Genomic DNA, 12,027 nt, shown 5'->3' on the forward strand with positions numbered 1-12,027 from the left:
GTGCACATATATTCCAGAACAGCCTTTGGAGTTGATCCTGCTGAAATGTATCTTGAAAGGGCTTTCAGTTCATCACCTAAATCACTTGCATCAATATCGCGCATGTCATCCTGTGTCAACACTGTCTCTAGTGCCCTGCATTGCTGGTGTAGGTCTTCAGGTATAGAGAGGAATTTTGGAATATCATACAACATCCCAAATATACTGCTGGGTTCCTTGAGCTGCATGAAACGTTCTTCAACTGACTGTATTGCTCAATCTAGCACCTGGTTAAAGAATTCAACTTTGAATTCTTGTTTGGGATCTCTTATGGGCTTGTCCCGTACCTAGTAATCAAAATGTCTTCTTCTTCAGTGACATTTGTATTCTTGAATGGGTGGGAAAATAGCTTCAATGTGAAGTTCCTCTGCCAACTTCTGTGCACTCTTCAGAACATTTTGAAATCTCTCATCTGACCGGTAAGACTGTAGGTCTGACTTTGCTTTTTCCAGTTGTTTAATTGCTCCAGATATATCAAGGTCAACACCTTGGAGTCTCTTGCTTACAACATTTATTTCAAACAGTATGTCATGCAACAACACTAAGCCACACAGAAATGTGAAGTTATGTATGTTTCTGGTGATTCCATTTCTTGTCTCCCAGCAGTAACCCTAACAACCGGTTCTAAACCGGCTTCTACATTTAGCAACCGGTTCCTGCAGAACCGGTGCGAACTGTCTCCAGCTCACCACTGCTTTGGGGAACATGAAGTTTTTCACTTACTGTGGCCCATGCAGTACAAGGAAGTCCCTCAGGCTACTGCTCAAGTGGGTCCACAGTCCTGGATCATCTAGATTTAAGGAACTAAACTCACCAGCAGCTGTTTCTTGCACCTCCACTTGCACTCTTCTCTGATCTACACTTTTCTTCAGGAATGTGCATGGTTACACCCATTTGAGATGGAGCTATGGATGCTGCAGTAGCTGCCAGGTCGCCTGCACTCTGACTACCTGGAAGATCAGGCATCTCCTCACCACTCACATCCTCATTGGGGCCAGAAGGCTCTCTGTGAACATTTGTGTCTCTGTATCTCAGGAGAGCTCCTTCCTGCTTAGATAGAAAAGCTTCCTTTGCTTTCTTTCTTTTTCTAAATGCTGCCCCAGAGGGGCGTTTTCTTCTTTCTCTCATGACTGCTGTTCTGTGCCAGCTAGAGTGGCTCTCAACACTCAGTTGAAGGGGACAAATCAGCAGGCTGGTAGCAGGGCCTGAGTGAGGGAAGATATCATCTTCTTAAGGGCCTAAATGGCTCGTATTACTTCAGTTGACTGCCTGTTCTCCTCAAGTGGGTTCAGGGAAGCAGCAGGAAACAGGAAGCTCCCTGAGAAGCTGGTATTAATCAGTCCAGGCTCTTTGGGGTGCTAGGGAGGTACATAAGAGGCTCCTCCTCCTCTCTCTAGGGTGACCAGATGTCCCAGTAAAATTGGGACTGTCCTAATATTTAGGCGTTTGTCCCCACGTCCCAATATTTCGAGGCTTTCCTTTCTTTTCTTTGTTTTTTTGCTCTGCTGGCAGCACTCTGCTTTTGTTTTGTTTTGTTTTGTCCACCGGTGGCCCCCCGCATGTCCCACAATATTTTCTTCCTCTCATCTGGTCACCCTACCTCTCTCTCCCCTGTCTCATGCCAGGCTATGGGGGTGGCACCATGCTAATGCTGTGGGCACAGGAATGAGTAAAGACCAGATGCCGTCTCCACAGCTCCCATTGGCCACAGCCATGATGCCCCAGACTCGCACCCACCATGGCTTCCCAGCTAATGGGACCTATAGAGCTGGCTCTCGGGCAATGCACGGAGCCCCCCGGCCGCTCTTCCGCCTAGGAGCCAGACATGCTGGCCGCTTCCTGTGAACTGCATGGAGCTGGGCAGGTAGCCTGCCTTAGCCCCGCTGCGGCCAGCTGGCCTTTTAATGGCCTGGTCAAATGTACTGACTGGAGCTGCCAGGGGCCCTTTTCGAAAACCAGACACCTGGCAACCCTAGTCACAGCTAAACAGGAGGAGCAGATAGTTCAGCATAAGCCAGTAACACCTATGCTAAGGGACCATTCAAGATGAAATGGCCCGTTAGTTGGAGGGTGTTTGAAATGGAGAGAGAGAAATTCGACCTGGGGAGGGGAATTGATTGTGAACCAGAGACTGGGGGGGACTGGCTGGCTCAGTGGGGGCGGGAGGAGGCTTCCCCCTCTCGGGGGCACTGGGGCACTGCTGGCTGAGGCTGCTGCTGTCCCTAGAAGCTCAGGAATGTGCTGTGCCCTGGCATTCGGTGCCATCCTCCCTTCCCTGGGCAGCTGGGGACTCCCCTGAGGAAAACCAGGAGGGGCCACGCACAGACAGCCCAAAATGGGGGCCCCGCAAAGAACGAGGGTGCCCAGCCCTGGGGCTCCTCCCAAAAGGAGAGTGGAACCCCAGGGGGCTGCTTCATCACGCTGCTCAGCACCCCCTCCTGGAGCTGCTGGGGACCCTGGCACTGATTTCCCTGCCCAAGGGAAGAGTGGGAAGCACACCGGGGCTGCAGCAGCCGAAGCTGGCCGGGGTGACTGTTCATGTTTTTGTCCTGTAGGTGCCCCCCCTGGCTTGGATCCCAGTCCCACCCTGGGGGAACCCTCGGTGCCCCATGGCGGAGGAGATGGCACTTGGCGTGCGGAACGGCTGTGCTGGGAAACCCACAGGGGATGAGGCAGAGACTGTGGTGATGAACCAGGCGGGGACCTCACAGCCTCAGACACCTGCCCAGCCCCTGTGCCATCCTGGTGCTAGAGGTTCTGGGGGCTGGAATATAGCAAGGGAACAGGGCTGTGTCCTGGTGGCAGAGGTTCCTGAGAGCTGGGATATGATGGAGGGATAGGGCTGTGTCTTGATGCCAGGGGCTCCTGGAGTTGGGTATAGTGGGGCTGTCTCCGTGCAAGAAGTTCCTAGGGGCTGGGATATAATGGGGGGGCCCACAGGGATCAGTTCTTGGCCCTACGCTATGTAACATTTTTGAGTAGCCTGGCACAAAACAAACACCTCACTGATAATGAGAGACAGATTTGGGGGAAGCAGTAAATATAGAAGATGAGAAGTCGCTGAGTCAGAGCAACCTGGATTGCCTGGTAAATGGGATGCAAACAAATACTGTGTGTTCAGATACGGCTAAGTCTCCAGGTGAAGATCTAGAAACACAGAACGTAGGTCATGCTGAGACTGTGAGCCAGGCAGAGAGTGCAGGGGCTGTGTGTGGAGCAGGCAGGGTGTGGAGTGGGGTGCAGGGCGGGCTGGAGGCAGTGTGTGTGGGGCACAGGGAGGGTGCAGGGTAGACAGGGATCAGAGTGGGTAGGGGGGGCACAGGAAGGTGGAATGCAGGGCATATGGATTGCTTAGACACACCAGGCTCTACGATATATGGTGTTAGGGAGACCTGTGTATGTATATTTCACACACACACCGAGAACACTCTAAAGGGCACGAGGAGCCATCATGTGCCAGGCTGTTACTCCACCAGCTGTACCATGTAAGGGCAGAGAGAGGGTGGGGTGGAGTCACAGGATCTGTGCTCTATCGCGGCCATTAATGTGCCAGATGCCCAGGGCTCCTGCTGTACCACCAGGGCAGGCCCCATACCCATCCTGACGGGGTCTTTGAGCTCCAGCACCCTGTCTCTCAGTAGCAAAGCCAAGAGAAAGCAGCTTCCTGAGGGAGCGATGCAGCCAGCAGAGTTAACCTTTTCAAACAAGGCAGCAGCCGTTAGTCACCTAGACGTCAGCATGAGCAAGTCCTTAGGGCGGCATGGACAAGCCAGGTTTCAGAGTACCCACCGGAAGGAGCCATGGTCCCCCACTGCCCTGCTCTTCTGAGATCCATCCTGGCTCCCTGGCACACACCCTGTTCCTTTGTTTCCCGCTGCGGGTCATTTCCTGCCCTGGGATCATGGTTTTTCCTTTGCCAGCACAGGGTCTGCCCGTCCAGGGGTTTCCAGCCAGTTCTGGGCTCAGCTGAAACCCTAGCCCTGATCTCCCCTGGCCCAGGGAGAACTCTTTCCCCCCAAGGGATGGCCATACCATGTGGGAAGCGGCCCTGAGTCAGCCAGATGGGTCATAAAAATAGCATAAAAATCCTACTCTCCTCCCCTCCCCCCAGCCAAGCAGCTGCTGTCATGCACCCAGCAGTGCCATCGAAGGCACAGGGAGGTGTCAGCTACCTGGCTATGCCGTGTTACCCGTAGGGGAATGTGTCATGGCCCAGCTGTGCCACACAAGGGCACAGGAAGGTGCAACTGATAGTGGAACCACAGGTGGTATCTATGGGGAGAAGGGTAGTTTACATTTAAAGCCTGAAAACCTCCAAAAGCCTCTACAGTGAGCTAGGCCAGACAGTATGAAGCACACAATATTCACAGCAATACAGGGGATGAGTGAGTATCTGTGGGAGGTTCTCACACCTTCCTCTTCAGCAGCTAGTACCGGGCACTGCCAGATGGGATACTTCTGGCCGCCCCGTCCCGTCTCAAAGACATGCTCTAGCTTGGCCATCGGATACAGGCTTCAACCCAGGAACTGTGGCCTGGGCTGCTCCAAATGGGGCTGTTCTACAGATTCAAAGCCCAGAAGGAGGCCCACAGAGCATCTACTCTGACCCACTGCGGAGCACAGGCCATTAAATCCCACCCAGTTCCCCATGTTGAGCCCCAAGGCTTTAGTTAGCCCAAAGCATTTCAGTCCTCTGCTGCACCACACAGAACCGGGGGTGGTGGTGGTGGGGAAGACAAGTGAAGTGCCACCAGTGCCCAAGCCCCTTGAACTGGCAGGAAATGCCCAGGATCCCAGCGCGGGCGCATGCCAGGCTGCGGCGGAAAGCGAAAAGGCAGGTCAGCTGAGACAGTCAGAGCCGCGAGGGAAGGCTGAGATAGTGGATGGGAGACGGGAGGGTGCAGGAGGCACAAACCACACTGCAGAGGCCGGGGCTGTGCTGTCGGTTTTTTTTTTTTTTTTTTTAACACTTTATTCATAGCATTATTCTGAAGAAAGATTACATCGGACCTCTGTACACGTTCTGAACATGCTTCAGTAGGAAAGACAGCTCCATGGGAACACCCCCCCCCCCAGTCCCTACACCCCCTGCTCCCCAACCACACGCTCCCCCCCAACCCGAGAACCGCTGCCGCCCCCAGTCCTGCCGTGGAGGGGGGAATGGTGTGCTCCCCTATACAAAATAACCTTTGCATAGATTATGTTCAAAAGAACCTATTTTACAACAAGGGCTGTACATAAAGAGAAAGGTGGGGGGGCTTGTGTGTTGGGGGGGGGTTCAACCAATCAGAGCCCCAAGAGTCCTTGGAGCTGTGAGTCTGAAATGTACATAATTAAAAAGAGGACAATTTCTCCTGTGTGTTGGGGGGCCGCTGCACCCCGTGTTCCAGTCTGTCCCCAGCGGCCAGATTTGGCTGCCCCAGCCTGACAACCTGGCTCCTGCATGGAAGAGCAGGAAGGAAATCGAGAAAAACCGCAGGCGGGAGTGGGAGGCCGCGAATTTGGTCGCGTCAGTTAAAAACCAACCCAAGCTAGTTAAAAAGAAAGGGCGAGTTTTTAGAACTCGGGGGGAGCTCCCTCCACTGGGGGGGCAGGAGGGGGGATTTGAACCAACCCTGGATTGGGCAAGAGGACAGAAATAAAAAAAGGGGGTGAAACACCTGGGCCAATCCAGCCAGGGCCTTGGGCTAATCCCATGCCCAGAACCAGGTGGAACCATGTACACCTCCTGCCTTGGTTGGCGCCCTGCCTGCTCCGTGATGCCACAGAGCGGAGCCCTGTTCCCCCCCAGGCCGCATCTTCCCCAGGGCGGAGCAGCACGGTCCCCCCAGGCTGCCGAGGCCTGCAGCTGGGTTAGCTTGTGCCCAGAGCCAAGCGTGTGTCAGGGCCAGGGGAACCAGACAGCCATGCCACCAGCCCCTCCCGCGTTCAAGTAGTGGTTTAACAGTCCAGACGGGGATGGCAGAGATGTGGGAAGCCCAGAGTGGCTGTACTGCTTCCCGAGAAGGGCGGGGATGGGGGTGAGTGGGTAGGTGAGCTCCGATCTATCCCAATGGGAAGCGACTCTGGCATCTCCCAGGCTGTGGTCACGTTTTGGGCTTGCGGCCTCTGATACTTAGTGAGGAGGTAACCATGGCGGCAGGAGCAGCGGTGGCCGAGGGGGTGGGGGCTCCAGCCACACCCCCCGGCGTGGTGCCGGTGGCCGAGCGGGTGTTGCCGGCTGGGGTGGCGGCGGCGCTTCGCAGGATGCGGTCGGCCGAACTGCCCCGTGGGCACTGCCGCCTCCTGCTCCCGGTGGTTCGGCCTGCGTGGCGGCGGCGGCGCTTGGGCCGCCGCTCACCCTCCTCGCCGCTCAACTCTGCTGAGGACTCTGACTCGCCGCCCCCGTCGTCCTCCGATGAGCCGGCAGCCCCAGGGGACTTGCCGCCCTCTGACAAGCACCCCCGCTTGCGCCTTTGATGCTCCTGCTCCAGCGGTGGCACCAAGCTGCCAGGGCGCTGGCGGGTGGAGCGGGCCGGGGTCTGCTCGGAGGTGCTGCTCTCCCCTGAGGAGGTGCCGTCCGGCTCCGGCTTAGGGGCAGCGCTCTGGGATGGGAGCAGGGCCGAACACTCACTGCCCGACTCCAGCTTCTCTTCCTGCCGGAGACGGGCCAGCCGGGTGAGGGGGCGGGCCTCCTCGCCATCCGACGAGCTCTCACTGGGGGCCTGGCTAGGCTCTTCCTTCCTTCTCCACCTCCTCTTGCGGCCAGGTGGGGGCAGTTCCTTCTCGGCGGAGGTGTCACGGTCCGAGGTTGAGCCAGGGCGGGGGGCTGCTGTCTCCACGCGGGGGGAAGCTGGGTTCTTGGGGGGCCGGCCCCGCTTGCGCTTGGGGGGTGACTCAGTGCTGGGAGTGGCGGGGGCCCAGTGTGCCTTGGGGGGCCGGCCCCGCCGGCGCTTCTCCAGGGGGGAGTCATTCTCACTGCTCTCTGTCTTGCTCCTGGGCGAGGCTGGCTCAGGGGCCTTGGGTTCCAGCTTCTGGGCACGTGGCTTCAGGGTGCCGGGCGGTGGCCGTGCCTCCCCCTTGCATGGCTGCTTCAGGGTCTTGGGTGAGGATGGCTCGGGAGTCTTGATCTCTGGCTTCCTGACGCGGGGTACATGGGTGCTGGGTGGTGCCTGCGCTTCCCCCTGGCTTGGCTGCTCTGGAGACTTGTTCTTGGGGGGCCGGCCGCGTTTACGCTTGAGGGGCGGCGGGGGCAGGCTGGGGGGCAGCTCCAGCCCAGACCCCTCGTCTCCCCTCTCCTTGGCGGCCCGGCTCTCCAGCTCAATCCTGCGGCGGGCGGGGAGGTCACGGAGCAGCGGCAGGTCCTTGCTGGAGGGGGACAACTCCAGCTCGGAGATGCTGTGGGCCGAACTGCTGCTGGGGCTCACCACGGTGCTGCCGGTGGTGTCCAGCTTGTGGATGCGGTTGCGCCGGCGTCGGATCAGCTCCTTCTCTTCCACCACGGTGACCAGGCGGCCTGGCAGCTTGCGCAAGACCTTGGCAGCCGGGCCGTCCTGGCCCTGGTGGTTCTGCCGGATCTCCACGTCAGCGCTGGTGCGCCGGCGCGGTGTTTTGGCTGGCGACGGGCTGTCCGAGGAGGAGGTCGTCCCTGGCTGCATTTCCCCCAGCCCCAGGGAGGCGGTGCTGGCTGCACTCACTCCGTCTGGGGGCTTCTCTTCCTGGTCGCCCAGCCCCCTCTTGGACACCTCCTTCAGGCTGCTGCTGCACCCAATGGCTATCTCCAGTGGCTCTGTGGCACCCTGGGCCAGCTCCCTGGGCTGGGGTTCGGCCAGGCTGTTGGAGAGAGGGGAAGGCCGCTCTAGCCCGTTGTGCTCCTTGCTGGGGGGCGGCGTTTTCAGTCGAGGCAGGGAGTTGGCAGCCTCCACCGGCTGGTTCAGGGAGCCCGAGAGAGGCCAGGCTGGCTGGGGCTCCACCTCTCCTGGCCCTTTGCCCTCTGTGGTGGAGAAAGGCTCAGCAGCGGGCAGTTCAACCCCTGTCCTAGCAGCGCAGTGGGCAGGCATCTCCGGGGGGAGCTCTGCTGCGGGCCCATCGGGGGCCAGGCTCTCCAGCTCCTCCAGGGCACGCCTGTCTGGCTCTCCCCTCTTCATGTCCACACTGTCCAGCTCCACTGAGCGTTGGGCCAGCTCTCCGGCTACCTCAGCTTTGCCCAAAGATCCCTTGGCTTCTTCAGGTGGCTCCTCCCCAGAGGCTGGCGTCTCTGGGCTTGGCACCGGCTTGTGGGAGGCTGGGATCTCCAGGCTGCAGGGGGCTGGTAGGGGAACTTTCTCTGAGGCAGAAGATGGTTCCACGCTCCCCATCTTCACCCTTGTGGAGAGCTCCATGGATCCCAGCACCTTTTCCCAAGTGGGTGGGGGTTCCACCCTCAGCATGTGCTCAACGGGGGGCTTCTTTGAGGCTAGCTCCCCTGTGGGTGCTGTGCTCTCATGCCCTAGCAGGGCCGGCGCCCCCAAGACCATCCTCATCTCAGTAGCTGGGAGTGTTGGCTGGGGGGTCTCCTCTCCGGCAGGTGCTACCTCAGGTCTTGGCTGGAGGAGCTTCGCACCAGTCACTGGTGCCTCAGGTCTCAGGTCCTGCTCCCCAGCAGGAGGTGCCTCTGGTCTGAGTGGGGCCAGCCGGGGCACCCTGTCCCCAGGAGCTGGAGCGTCTGTTCTCAGGGGGGCGCTGCGCAGCACCCGCTCCATGGTAGCCAGGGACTCTGCTCGCTGCGGGGCACCTCGTAGCATCCTGTCCCCGGGGATGTCTGCTCTCTGAGGGATGGCTCGGAGCACCCGCTCTATGGTGGCTGAGGGCTCAGCTCTCTGGGGGGTGCCTCGCAGCACCTTGTCTCCGGTGGCAGGGGGTTCAGGTCTCTGTGGAGAGGTCCGGAGCACCCTCTCCCCAATGACGGGGGCCTCTGTTCTGTGAGGGATGGGCCGCAGCACCCTCTCGCCAGCCCCTGGGACCTTGGTCCCCGACTCCTCCCTCTTGGCCATGGCCTTGCGAGTCGGAGCTGGCGTCTCCTCCCGCACCAGGTCCCTGCGGATGGCCGCGCCACGTGTGTGCTGGGCCACCAGGGACAGGTGGTCTTCTGCCTCCTCAGCCTCCAGCCTAGCATGGTGGCCCCGCAGGTGGCGCAGGCTGGGGAGCCGGGCCTGGGGTGACTCGGTGTCCACTCCATCTGCCTCGCGCAGGGAGAGGCGAGTGCCCCGCAGTCGCTCACTCATGCGTGTGCCAGTGCGCTCTGGGCCTGCACGGCTGGGCACCTTGGCTTTCTTGCTCTTTTTGATGTAGCCTTCCTCGCTGAGCCGACCCTCGTCCTCGTCGTCGGGCAGCTTGAACACCACCTCATCCTTGGCCTGGTCTATGTCCTTCCGGGCAGCCTCCACCTGCTCCTGTAAAGGAGAGAGAGAGTAGTCATCTGCCAGGCAACCAGGCTTCTGGTCTGGGCCGGGGGAGGGATACTTGGCCAGATGGGCCCATTGGCCTGATCCAGGGCAGGATATTGGGCTAGATGGGCCCATGGGTCTGAGATGAGGGGGCAGGGTACAGGGCTTGAGGGTCCTGTGGGTCTCATCCAGGACGGGATATGAGAGGGGTGTTTGTGCCTCAAGGGTCCCATGGGCGTGATCTGGGGCAGAATACAGGGGGATAGATAATCCTGTGGGTGTGATCTGGGGCGGCAGGGGGGAATGGGATACCGGGCTAGATGGATCCCTGGATGTGATCTGGGGAGGCAGGGAGGATGGGATAGCTGGCTAGAAGGGCCCCTGGATGTGATCTGGGGCGGCAGGGAGGATGGGATACCTGGCTAGATGGGTTTACACAATGCCTCAGTGCCCTGTGGCCACCCCCGTCTCCCACGCAGCTGGTGCCCCAGTGTCATCTCCATGAAAGGTCATAAGCCCAGGGGAATGGGGCTCACAACAGCCTGGGAGATGGTTGCTGTGCGGCCACACCACCGAAGCTGCGTTGCATGGGGGGAGCCACGCGCTTGAGGTTTGGAGGTGCTGCCGAAGCCAAGGCTGTGGACAAAGCTACTCTGGCCAGCCAGGGTGAGATCCCCCACCCAGCCCCAAGTGATGAAAGGGCTAAAGGGGGTCACATTCACCTCTGCCTGCTTCAGCTCCTCTCGGCTGATGTCTTCCAGAGAGGCCTCCAGGAAGTTCATGGCATAGCGTTCAATGGGGGTGAGCTGCAAGGGCAGGAGATGGTGAACAGGAGTTACCAGAGGGATTGGGGATGTCAGGACTCCTGGGTTCTATCCCCAGCTCTGGGAGGGGAGTGGGGTCTGCTGGACTAGAGCAGCAGGGGACTGGCAGTCAGGTCTCTTGGGCCTATTGCACATAAAAGAGCCCTGAAATGGTGGGCACATATTGTTGGCTAAACCCAGAGTGCAGGGTCTGCTGGAAGAGCTTGTGAGATTCTGAACCCACCCACCAAAAGCAGGGCTCATTCCCTCCAGCAGGTGGCAGAAAGGACACAGCCACCCACTCCCTTCCCATGGTCCAACGCTCCCCCAGCTGAGATACACTAGGATTCGCTCTGCTGCAGGGTAGGAACAAGGGGAGTGACAGGATGCCGGGTGGATCTCTTTCTAGCCAATCTGCCCCCGTCCTGCACCTGCTCCATGAGCGAGGCGATCTCCTGCTCAGCCTTCGACATCTCCTCCTCCTCCTCCTTGCTGGGCCGCTCGTCCGCATCCAGGGGGATGTTCTCGTTGAACTCGGCCAGCTCTGCCACCTGCTCAGCCTTGGCCTGCGTGGCCGCCCGGATGTCCTCAGGGTCCTCAGCCTTGCACAGCGCCTGCCAGCCAGACATACTTATCTCAGTGGGTGGGGAGGTGGAGCTGAGGGAAAATCAGCCTTCCCCGTGGCTGGGTGGGGCTTACCTGCTCCAGGATCTGGGTCTGCTTGTTGGCCATGGGATCCTCCTCGTCCTCCTGCGCCATGGTGAGGACCTCCCCTTCCTTCTTGGCTGGCTCATCCAGGGGCATTTCGAAGAGCTCCCGGATGGTTTGCTGAGGGGCAGACACACACAGGTTAGGCACAGATACCCCTGGGTTATACTGAGCTGTGACCTGCTAGAGTGAGGGGCTTTGTAAGAGTAAGAGCAAGAGCAATGTACTCAGCCAGATTTCTGGGACTGGAGTCTCTCAGAGGAAGGAGCTCAGGCTTGGTCAGGAATCCTGGGTTCTCTCCCCAGCTCAAATTCAATGTCGATTAATGCAAGGTAATGTACACTGGAAAACAATCCCAACTATACATATAAAATGATGGATGGGATCTAAATTGGCTGTTACCATTCAAGAAAGATCTTGGAGTCATTGTGGATAGTCCTCTGACAACACCCACTCAATGTGCAGCGACAGTCAAAAAAGCAAACAGAACATTGTGAATCATTAAGAAAGGGATAGATAAGAAGACAGAAAATATCATATTGCCTCTATATGAACCCATGGTACACTCACATCTTGAATACTGTGTGCAGATGTGGTCGCCCCATCTCAAAAAAGATGTATTGGAATTGGAAAAGGTTCAGAAAAGGGCAACAAAAATTATTAGGGGTATGGAACGGCTGCTATATGAGGAGAGATTAATAAGACTGGGACTTTTCAGCTTGGAAAAGAGACGACAAAGAGGGGATATGATAGAGATCTCTAAAATCATGACTGGTGTGGAGAAAGTAAATAAGGAAGTGTTATTTACTTCTTCTCATAACACAAAACTAGGGGTCACCAAATGAAATTAATAGGCAGCAGGTTTAAAACAAACAAAAGGAAGTATTTTTTCACACAACGCACAGTCAACCTGTGGAACTCCTTGCCAGAGGATGTTGTGAAGACCAAGATTGTAATAGGGTTCAAAAAAGAACTAGATAAATTCATGGAGGACAGGTCCATCAATGGCTATTAGCCAGGATGGGCAGGGATGGTGTCCCTAGCCTCTGTTTGCCAGAAGCGGGAATGGGCGA

General features: G+C 58.0%; 1 protein-coding gene across 4 annotated transcripts in view; it reads right to left on the reverse strand.

The window, feature by feature from the left end:
- Positions 1 to 4,985: 4,985 nt before the first annotated feature.
- LOC123368278 (Snf2 related CREBBP activator protein) overlaps positions 4,986 to 12,027 on the reverse strand; it is a 29,140-nt gene continuing 22,098 nt past the window's right edge. For all 4 annotated transcript variants that reach the window (XM_045012931.1, XM_045012930.1, XM_045012933.1 and 1 more), the window contains 4 exons: positions 10,946 to 11,074; positions 10,678 to 10,860; positions 10,166 to 10,249; positions 4,986 to 9,449 (listed from right to left, as the gene is read on the reverse strand). In XM_045012931.1, coding sequence (XP_044868866.1) covers positions 6,126 to 9,449; positions 10,166 to 10,249; positions 10,678 to 10,860; positions 10,946 to 11,074 — 3,720 coding nt within the window. In that variant the 3' untranslated portion in view covers positions 4,986 to 6,125. The remainder of the gene's footprint in view (positions 9,450 to 10,165; positions 10,250 to 10,677; positions 10,861 to 10,945; positions 11,075 to 12,027) is intronic.

Source organism: Mauremys mutica, chromosome 4, assembly GCF_020497125.1.
Source record: "Mauremys mutica isolate MM-2020 ecotype Southern chromosome 4, ASM2049712v1, whole genome shotgun sequence".
Classification (NCBI taxonomy): Eukaryota; Metazoa; Chordata; order Testudines; family Geoemydidae; genus Mauremys; species Mauremys mutica.